General features: G+C 34.3%; 1 protein-coding gene across 1 annotated transcript; it reads right to left on the reverse strand.

Moving 5' to 3' along the window:
- Positions 1-142: 142 nt before the first annotated feature.
- On the reverse strand, positions 143-10391 carry REPTOR (repressed by TOR). The gene is made up of 6 exons (XM_089703173.1): positions 9155-10391; positions 7724-7910; positions 6977-7181; positions 3492-3742; positions 3029-3145; positions 143-1107 (listed from the first exon to the last, which is right to left on the reverse strand). Exons 1-6 carry the CDS (start codon positions 9875-9877, stop codon positions 1013-1015), a joined length of 1578 nt encoding a protein of 525 aa, XP_089559299.1. The 5' UTR covers positions 9878-10391; the 3' UTR covers positions 143-1012.
- Positions 10392-11778: the final 1387 nt, after the last annotated feature.

The raw sequence follows: 11778 nt of genomic DNA on the forward strand, positions 1-11778 counted from the left end.
AATGTTAGTCTGCATACTCCTCCGAAACGGGTGGACCGATTCTCATGAAATTTTCTGTGCATATCGGGTAAGTCTGAGAATCGGCCAACATCTATTTTTCATATGTACCACGGGCGAAGCCGGGGCGGACCGCTAGTATATAAATAAAAGAAAGCTACACCATTTATGACTTTAGATTGGCTGCATTGGCTGATTATTGTTTTTGGTTTGTTTGAATTATCTTCTTTTTGAATAGTAATAACAGCTGTTAAATTTTGAATTTTTTATAAAAAGAAGACTAGCAAGTTACCAATATAATAAAATTAATGTAATTTTGTCACATTATTATAATTACCATATATCTACACAATTGCCATTAGTACACATGAGTTAATTAGAACACCTTTCTCACTTTTGAAGCCAATAGTATATATTTAACAATAAACAATTATAAACATAAAATCATGTCTGCCATCAAAATATATTGGAGATTTAGATAGAAGAGAGATATAAGTTATAAAACTATTTTAAATAGGTTTCAAATTCTACTTAATTTTCGTATGTAATTAATATGACAAAATGTCACACTATCCGATTACTTAAAAGTTAAGTGTAGTCGAGTATTTAGTGATTGTATCTCAAACTTTGTACCACTTCATTAAGATTCAAAAGCAGATTGTTAGATTGTCTACCCATTGGTATGTAACATTAAAACCATAAGTTAAATAGAACTATAAAACCATAACCAAAACTAACTAACGATTACTTAAAACCACTATTTGGTTTGTAACGATCAATACTTTCTACTTATGTTCTTATAAATACCTAATATATGGCAAAAGATAAAAATGATGAGTTACCATTACCTTAGTTGCCTTTCGAAGCTCTAATGACTAAAACATTGAATTCGTTCATACAAAAATAAACATTGTCTTGGACAATTAAGCTTTCATATGACATAATTTTCTTCTAAATAACTTTGGAGGTACATAAAACAGCCTTTCGTTTTGCAATCTTGTACAATGTTTGCGAGTTATATTTCGTTCAGCCCGCCATTATTCTGTCCGGATTTTACGTTTTCCAATATTTTGTTGACGAACTCCGATGTTGTGCCGGCTATTTTCACTTCTGTAAATAACAAAAAGTTAAATTTTAAAAGTTTAGGAAGAAAAAGATTTATCGAAACAAAAGTTTTATTTGTATTCATAAGAGAAAAAGTAAAAGTGAATAAATAGCTATATAATGAGTATTTTCTATTTTTTTTTCTGGCAAGCACGAGACTTCTTTGTGCTGCCAGATTGCGAATTTTTATAATTGTCAAAAATTTCGAATTTAGAAACTTTCACATTTACGCACTACCACAGAATACATAATAGTAGCTAAACGCTACAGAACGGACACTCTCCGCCTCCCGCCAAAATTAAACACTTACCTCCCCCGCACGATCAGTAAAAATGGTCCATATTTTTCAACAGGGACGATACGCAACGAAGATTGACAACATTAATCAAATTGACTTAAAGTAATTTTATTATTTTGGATTTGTGATTATCGTTTTTCATAGAAAATGGTTAGATATTGTGCTGTTTGCGGATTACGCTAGTCAAAAATGTGCCAACCATAAAGCGTTAACACACACATTTGCAGTCTCTACAGCACAGACATGTATCAAGATAGACTAAGCGAGTGTATGTACTTCCCGTGTCCAAACTAAGTTTATGAAACTTACTTGACGCTGGCCTACACTCAGTCCGCGCTTGCAGTTCGCCAAGGAAAGACGTGAAGCTGAATAAAGTAAAATGCCGAATTGCGCCGTTATAAACTGTAGAAACTCCACAACTGTGAGTGGCCGAGTTAGCAGAGATGTTTCCTTCCACCGGTAAGTAATTTTCTAATCAGAATATGCACTATTTATTTTAAAATCAAATAAAGAATATCTGTGGAAAACGATCGTGACAAACACGGATACCAACTCATACGAAATGATTCGGAATACATTGCGGCTTTTACTTGGCACGGTAAAGATCGCGTCGTATGATAACAAGCAATGAATAGCGTCTTCTCATTTTTCTGTTCTCATTTTTCTGTCCAATTTTGTGGATAGTGATGTTCATTTGATGCAACAGTTCTCGATTCTAATCGATTTTATAATCGAACAGAAAAATGATAATTTGAAGTAGCAATTTTTCAGAAAAAAAGGCATAGATTTTTTTTGTCATTTAATAGGACTTGACCTAGAACTTTTAAGTATTTTAATACAAAGGTACTAAAAATAAATATTATGACATGGACGCCATTAGTTAAAGTGTCATCTTGGGAGTTTTTTAAGAAAACTCCTTATTGCTTAGACTTTGTTTGTTTTTTCAGTTTTCCAAGTAACCCGAACATAAAAGAAAAATGGATCGATGCAACGGGACATAAAGATTGATTGATTGACAGTTTCATTACTTTCTTTCGATGGCCTCTCTAGTACGTAGTACATGGTAACTCAATGGGCATATGTAAGAAAAAGCTAAAACACATTAGTTTACTTGTTAGAATATTAAAAGGTTTATAACTTTATTTTATCATCCCTCTGTCTATGGTAATTATCATTTTTCTGTCTTGAATCGATTTAGTAATCGATTACGATTCATTTATTTGACTACCTCTTAGACATAGATCTAGTTTGATCTGATTTCTTTCGATTTACTTCGATGGGATAGGACGATACTAGAATCGCCGCAAAAAAAATCGCCGTAAAATGAAATTAACATCACTAAAAAGCGCTCGTGACGTCATAACGCGTCAAGGTCAGTACAAAAAATATGACACGCTTGGTTTTCATACAGATCGCGGTACTTGCGTTGTCTACTTAAATATACATGTCTGTGCTCTACAGTGTGACTGTCAAAACAATGATTTTGCATGGAGTGTCCGGGGTGTGGCACTACATTAAAATAAGACGATCACATTTACGACATTACCTTTACACAAATAATTATTTATTATAGATATTCATAACAATGCTGTTTAAATAGATTTGTACATTATATAATGAATAATTTACCTGTAGCCGTGCTAACAATATTATTAAGATGTGACGTCCATTCAACATTGTTGTCAGGGTTCGTCACTCGATTGCCTATTATTTGCTTCATTTGATGTATACCATTTATGAGACGCTCTGAAACAATGGCGGAGGATAAATAATTGCTCTTAAATTATAATATGTAATTATATACATAGTTATTATAATAAATATAGTATGGTACATGAGAACCGTATCTTGTATTGAAATATAATCAGACAAATATGTATTTTGAATACATTTTCACTTAAATATGACCTAGGACGTCGACAATGTAACAGAAAAGATAAAAATCAAATTTAAATATTTCCCTACATCCATTCTACATTCTGATTAGAATCTTATTAGAATATTTCTTCACTTTGATACACACACACTTCGAAAACCGGAATTACCTCTCAATAAAAAGAGAATTATTAATTATGTGTTTACAAATACTCACTGTGCTCTTGCTGTAACCCATACAGTTTCAATTTATTGGCTTCATGCTGGGCCTTTTTCTTTAACCGACAAGCGCGGGAGGCTAGTTTGTTTTTCTCCTTTCTCGTTTTTGGTCGTACATTGAACGGTAACTCACTGACAGGTATCATATCGTTTATGACTTTACCCAGATTGTCTAATTCCAAACCAATAAGATATAACTTTCTTGGATTTGGTGTGAGATCGTTGCCATCGCCTTTCCTTGCTTTTCCACTGAAATAAAATAAAAAAACGATATTATTGTTACTTTTAAAAGTTGTTTGAGTCTTTGACGTTTTAAATAAAATGCGTTTTTAACATGATAACGTTTTTAAAATCGTTTTAGTCGGGTGACATGTTCAGAAACTTGTGTCACACCAAAACCTCACGAGCGCGATCGCAGGTATAACGAGAGAGAGACGGACCGATCTCCCGTCTCATCTCGAGCGCTGCCACCAATAAGACGTTATCACGTAAACATCTCGATCGTAAACCTACTTTACAAACAACCAATTTTAAACTAGACCTTTCTACACTTCAGTAAGAGTGTTTCACGTTCGATACTTTCGTAACTAAATGAAAAAATCGCGTAAGTATATAATCCGTTATTCTAAAATTTCTAAATGTTAAATGATACTTAATTACGTATTTCCATAACCTAATTTTTTTATAAACCTAAGTCTAGTCTGCAGAAATAAACAGAGTTTTGCGGTTATCTAGTATATATATCTACTATACAGGGTGTCCCAAAAAGTAGTGATGAACGGAAGCTGGGAGGTAGAGGACCTAGAGAGCTATCCGAATCACCCCCATGTATGTTATGCGATTTTTCGTATTTTCGGAGTTATGACATTTTTTTCAATTTTTCATCTATCGCTGAGTACGATGAGATTTTTATTTATGGTGACGTGACTTATTGCGCTAGATGCTTGATTTTTTTTTGTGTGGTAAGCTGAAAGATAGGCCAATTCAGTATGGTAACATTTACTATCGTTAGATCTTCGAATGGAATAAAAAAAGAATTAAATGCCAAGAAAGATAAAATTACCCAGTATGTTCACAACTTCAAGGGCCCATAAAAAAATAAAATCACATAAAAAAAAGTTTTCCATTTGGCTTTTAAAAACTCGCTCTATCTATCAGGTAGCTACCCTAAAAATTTCATTTTATTATTCAGAAGGCTTCAATCGAAAAATTGAAATCTAAATGTGGTAAGTGCAAAAATTTTATTAACATGATGATCATTAAAACCAAATTAAAACCCATAAATAGGTGTTTAATTACCAGAAATTTTTAAAATAACCCCGCTGTTGCTCAATGCAAGTGCGACATCACCGTAAAAAGTTGTCTTTTAAATGTCTGAATGCCCTTTTATCATTTTTAATGGTTTCTTCTGCTACTATGAATTTCCGGGTTATTTCGTCCAAATTGTAGCATTCTCTCAAGTAGCCGAGGTCTTTTTAGTATCCCCATTGAAACAAATCAATGGGGTTTAGGTCGAGGGACCGTGCAGGCCAGGCTTTAAGGCAGGCGTCACCAGCGCATGCGCAGGCTGCAACGACCAATCCATCTTTCAGGGTATCTTTGCCCTTTAGCCTGGCCTCGACGGTCCCCGGACATAAACCCTATTGATTTTTTTCCGTGGGGATACTACAAAGACGAGAGACTGCCACAATTTGAACGAAATAACCTGGAAATTCATAGTAGCAGAAGAAACCATTAAAAATGATAAAAGGGCATTCAGACATTTAAAAGACAACTTTTTACGGTGATGTCGCACTTGCACTGAGCAATAGCGGGGTCATTTTAAAAATTTCTTGTAATTAAACACCTTGTTATTGGTTTTAATTTGTTTTTATTAATCATCATGTTAATTCAATTTTTGCACTTACCTCATTTAGATTTCAATTTTTCGATTGAAGCCTTCTGAATAATAAAATGAAATTTTCAGGGTAGCTACCTGATAGATAGAGCAAGTTTTTAAAAGCCAAATGGAAAACTTTTTTTATGTGATTTTATTTTTTTACGGGCCCTTGAAGTGGAGAACATACTGGGTAATTTTATCTTTCTTGGCATTTTAATTCTTTTTTTTATTCCATTCAAAGATCTAACGATAGTAAATGTTACCATACTGAATTGGCCTATCTTTCAGCTTAGCACACAAAAAAAATCAAGCACCTTCCGCAATAATTGACGTCACCATGAGTGAAAATATCACCGTACTCGGCGATAGGTGAAAAATTGAAAAAAACGTCATAACTCCGAAAATACGAAAAATCGCATAACATACATGGGGGTGATTCGGATAGCCCTTTAGGTCCTCTACCTCCCAGCTTCCGTTCATCACTACTTTTTGGGACACCCTGTATAAAGATAAGTCGCGTTTTCCTTCGACGCTATAACTCCAGAACGCACGAACCGATTTCCACAGATTTGCATTCGTTGGAAAGGTCTCTGGAGTGGCTCCGTGAGGTTTGTAGCAAAGAAAATTCAGGAAACATATCAACAGAAAAGCGGAAAAACCGGGAAAATCATTTTTCACATACAGCGCCTTATGTAACATTTCGTTTGGTATTTAAACATAGGGTGGCGAAACGGAGTTCGCCGAGTTCGCTAGTAAAGGCTTTGTCAGACAGGACGCGTACTTAGCGCGCGTCAGAGCGTTAAGTTGACGCCGCGATATGACGCTAAGATGTGTTCTACTACCATCGTAGAATACCGTCAAACAGAGCGCCGGCGCTAGCAGTACGCAACGCTCTGTCGCGGCGTTAGGACGCTTTAACGTCGGGTGTTGTATTTTTTTACAAATTTTATTTTAGCGTCGGAGTTAATAGGCGTAAAATAATAATAAAATACTGCATAATGACCGAAAATTTGATAGAATTGGTTAGAAAATATCCATGCTTATATAATACGAAGGATAGTTCATATAAACTATAAAGATATATCAATGAAGGCAAAATTGTGGGCACAAATCGGAGAAGAAATTAATGAAACTGGTAAGTAAAAAATTCTTCCGACTCCGGAGTTAATATCGCTGTACCTTGTTTTGTTCGTAAGTAATAATTATGTAAACAACATGCAGCTTTAATGATATCAATTGCTGTGTCCTAACGCGCGCTAAAGCGTTCTGTTTGACGAAGCCTCGCGCGACGTTAAAATAGGACGCTGTAGCGCTACTACGCAGCGCTAAAATACGCGTCCTATCTGACAAAGCCTTAACTTATAAACATTTTATGACGTCCGAGCGTTTTTTTACATATTATCCATTTCATAGAGCTGTGACTCATACTCTTCCTATGTTTTGATCAAAACAAATGTCGTCAGAGTGAAAAACCAGTATAATATTATTTTGTACTGCATAGAGAGATACATTAAAGCGATTTTGGGGCTGTGCAGGTAGCATGATGTAACTTAAGCCAATCTAAAGTTATTTTTATAAGAGATGACCTTGGTCTACAAACATACCTGTGTTTTATGCCTTTAACATTACAGTTTGGACTGAAAACTGGATCAGTGACAGAATTCAAAACATGAGGGTCTTCCGATTTCTTCTTCAATACCAGTCGTTGTCCTTTCGGCCCCTTGGCTTGTACATTGTACTGCCAGAAATACCTCTCCTTTTTAGCGTTGTGTCGCGCTTCTTTTTTCTCTGGACTTTCGTCATTTGATTCTAAAAAAAATATTTTAGTTAGGTATGTTATTTTTGACGTGACATCGTCTTATAATTCGATAGAGCCGGCTGCAGGCACGAAAAAACATGACTCATGCGGCGTTACCTCGCTCTGAGGCGTTCCATGTAAGGCGAGAAGTGCAAGCGAGAGCGCGGAACGAGCGACAAAGAAGCACAATCGGACGTTGTCACGTTCAACTATCGTCAGTAAACCGACTTTACAGACAACCAATTTTTTTTTTCAATTAATTATATGATCAAGCGATCATTATTACACTGAATTTATACGAGAAGTTTTTCATTGATATGTTCCTAATAAGGATACGAACGAAAATAGCATTTAATAGAGAGAAAGTTCGAAATTAATAATAATCTTTTATCAGTAAATTTGAACTTTCCCTTTCCAGTAATCCAGTAAATTAATTATGAACAATTTTAGGTGAAATTTAAAAGTCATTTAAAACCGCAGGAAAATGCAGATATTTTCCAATAAAATTTACGTTATCACAGTAATAGAACAGATTTTAAAATAAAACACATACCATCAGAAGACAGATCCTCGTATCGGTCGCTATCCTCGTCCGATTCTATATCCCTGTCATCCTCATCCTGTGAAAAGTCTCCCGTTCCAGGGCTTAACAGACTTCCGGATAGCGAGGAAACTGATCCTGCTTCAGCGAGCGAGCTCGTGGACAGTAAGTGCTTACGAGGCTCGCGACGCTGCCATATCTATCAAACATTTTATACTATATTTATTTATTTATTTAAATTTAATTATACATAGTTAATATTATTGTCATAATCTATACTGATATTATGAAGCTGAAGAGTTTCTTTGTTTGTTGAACGCCCTAATCTCAAGAACTACTGGTCCGATTTGAAAAATTCTTTCGGTGTTAGATGGAAGGCTATAGGCTATACATCATGACGCTAAGACCAACAGGAGCGTAGCAGCGTGGGTGAAACCACGGGGAACAGCTAGTAATATTATAAACAAGAAAATTTATGGATGTATGGATGTGTTATTCTTTCATATAAAAACTACAGGACAGATTTAGATTAAAACTTAATAGGTATATAGGTTTCAGAATAACAATATATCAAAATAGCTATAGAAATACTTGATTTTGCATGCGGCTTCGTCCGCAGGTGAAACCGCGTGGCACAGCTAGTATTTATACATAATTATTGTACCACACCATTTAACATTTAAATGTATAAAATACATATTATAGAGAAGAGGTAAAGTATATTTATCCATGTTCTATTGAACAACAACAAGGTTTGTTTAGTGAATGAATATATTCAACTTGGAAATCCATACATCAATAATGGAAAATAATCAATAACAGAGTAAAATTGGAAAAACACAGTTGTTTGTCGAATAACAAACAGTTTGTTTTGATCATCCTTATTGGAAAATCCTTTTAAATGTATTTTTTTGAACAAAATATAAGCAATGAGTGAAATGCAATAGGGAAAATGATTATTTAAAATGTATTTAATATCTAATAACCCCTACAACGATTTTCTTACAAGGAAAATGTAAAATTTTTATGATTTTAGTCATTTGTTAGAAATAGTTTTTAATAGTTTGTAGCATTCTAGTTAATAGCTTTTGAAGGAAACATTAATAATGATGTGATTATAATGTACACATGTAACATGATATGAACATTCACATAATTTTAGGTATATAAAAAATAACCTTAATCAAAGTGAAAAACACTCACTTTATTAGAATATTTTATTATTATCTTTTAATATAATTCAGTGCAAAGTTTTATTATATTATATCTTGAATAAAGATAATCCCACATACTTCAGATATATTAGTTACAGTATTTAAAAAAGGTAAAAAAGTAATATTATTCCTAGTTATGAAATAGCTTCTATTTCTTGCATCAGTAATTTGATATAAGTATACAATATATTGTTTACACAGTACATACATTATAATTAATTATATTTACCTGTTCCATAGTTAAATGTGTTGGAGCCGATGATGACAATTGTGCTTGTTGTGTCTTTACACTAGTTGGAAAGGGTGGTAGCACTGACGATGCAGGGACTGACTGTCCTAAAGCTATTTCACCACTATAACCATCCATTCGCAGTAACATCTCCGGTAATTGGTTCATTGGCTGTGCGAAACTGGACGAAGCAGAGCTATGCTGACTTGACGGAGAGAATGCAAGCTGAGCTCGACTGTATGGACTACAGGGACTCTCGGAAGCTAGTGGAGCAGTCTGTAAAGTATTTGCATCCCGCCTGGAACCACTCATCGCACCACCAATTTGTATACAATATTCACTCTCTTCTGGCATCAACAAATCGGCAAAGTCCAAATCATCCAATGATGTATCTGGGTTTGCGTTTAACTCCGCCAGTGTCGGCCCCAATATTAAATCAGCTTTGTCAACTTGAAATATATCATCGTCCTCCATTTTAAACGGCTCAATTTTAGAATTCTCCGCATCGAAAGACAACTTGTTGTAAGTGGGAACACTGTGGAAGGAACCTACTTGTGTGTCGGGTAAACAAAGGTCAAAATCAGAGTTCAAGTCACTAAAATCGGTACGCCTCTGTGGTATTGGTACAGAAGCGGACATCGTGCCCAATTCGAAGGGCGATTCCTGCTTTATATCAAAACTGGACTCTAAAAGAAAGTCATGAGTGTAAATAGAATCCGACATTGCACGTGTTTATGTAGGTTGACCTTGACGTCGAATCGTCTCGTTGATACACAGGCGCACGCTTACGTCTTTATCGATTTTAATTCACTGAGGCCCACGTGTCGTTTACAATGTTTATTTATTTTGATTGTATATAACAAATATATTATATGTCACCATTGCACACTGTTATGAAATGATTTATCTGGGTCAATTTCATCTTTCAATTACATAATGGAAAACACAACACTAAATAAAATCCACTTAATTATTCACAATGACTTTTGATATTGTAGCTATTTAGAGCAATATAGATTGTTAATACACACAGGATTGAAAACGTTTCAACTCAATAACAAGTCTCACAGAATTCACTCAAATTGATATTAAAACAGTGTTCAAAATATTTCCTGATAAAATTTTTACAATAACAAAAACACTTGCACGAGATTAGACTAGTCGAGAAGTAAACAAAGATTTCACGCTATTATTATTCAGCATATTCAAAGGTCATTAGAAAGCAATAGGTATAGGAAATGACAAGTGACAAAAAGAGATAAAAGATTTGCCAATCTTGTCGTTGCTTAAGTTATAAACAGACGTTCGAATTTGGTACGGACCGCACCGTGACCTTGGTGCGCTCCGGACCATATTCGATCATGTGTACAGTGGTCCGCCGGACATAATTATTATTATTGACGGTACGGTTGGTTCGATGGTTTTTTCATCCGAACTTGGTGCGGACCGTACCAAATTCGCGCGTGTGGACGGGCGATCGCACCGGACAGCGCATTAGTCATAGACTATATACTTATTACAGCTTTAGTCACAGTTCTACCGCCAAACAAAACGGACGTCGGTCGATCGTTATCAATGGCGATGGCGTCGGATGACGTGGCTAATACTGAAAAAAGATTAATACATAATATAAATTTTAGAACTCTACAAAGATTTATGATATGACTGCATATGTCTGAATGAATCCCTGTCTTTTAAATATAATTTTGCCCATTCTTTTCTCTTCGTATTCTTCTTTTCAATGGTTGTAACTTGTACTTCTACTTGTACCAAAAGAAGCCTTAAACTGAGGTCTACATGTGAAAAAAATACAACATTCTAACCACGAATTTATTACGAGAAATAGATTTTCAAAGAATTCGGTTTGACTTTTAATGAGATTACTATGATCAATGCTCGAAATATTCACAAAAAAAGGAGATTAATAATTTGTATTAATTTGATATTATTGAATTGTCTTATAAAACTAAGATATTTTTTTTGTTCAGTTAATTTATTACATATAAAGATTGTAATAAATTAACCTTTTACCTACATATTATAATAATATATTGAAATATCGACTATAACTAACGACTAAAACATAAACAAAAACTTGGTAATAGATAGATGATATATGTATATAATTTTGTTTACTAGGGACAACCCTGACATTCTTTGAAAATCTATATCTCGTAATAACTTCGTGGCTAGAATGTGGTATTTTTGTCACATGTAGAACTCAGTTCAAGGTTTCTTTTGGTACTAAACAGAGCTTCTACTAACGCCTGCATATAATATAAAAAAATAAAAACGAAAATCAGTAAAAATTACAATACTTTCGCCTCTATCGACAATATCGAAAATTTCAAAAAGGGATAATTTGCGCCTTTAGTCACTTCATATATTAGCAACGTAATAAATTATCTAGCCGCTAGTGTATATCTATTTTTTTATACGAATTTATTTAGCTCAGTCGGCCGCGAAAATTCCAATATTTTAAATGTTTTTTTAAAAATCGTAAATTTAATCGTAATTTTTAAACAAAGAATATTTTCTTTGTGCGGCAATGCCTGGACGGATAGCCGAAACCGATTGAATATTGAAACTGTAAAGGCGAAGCTGCAAATTAATTGTAATTTTAA

The sequence above is a fragment of the Colias philodice genome, chromosome 14 (assembly GCF_061535455.1).
Source record: "Colias philodice isolate Cphi_HAF_F1 chromosome 14, ilColPhil1 Martin Lab GWU primary, whole genome shotgun sequence".
Lineage (NCBI taxonomy): Eukaryota > Metazoa > Arthropoda > Insecta > Lepidoptera > Pieridae > Colias > Colias philodice.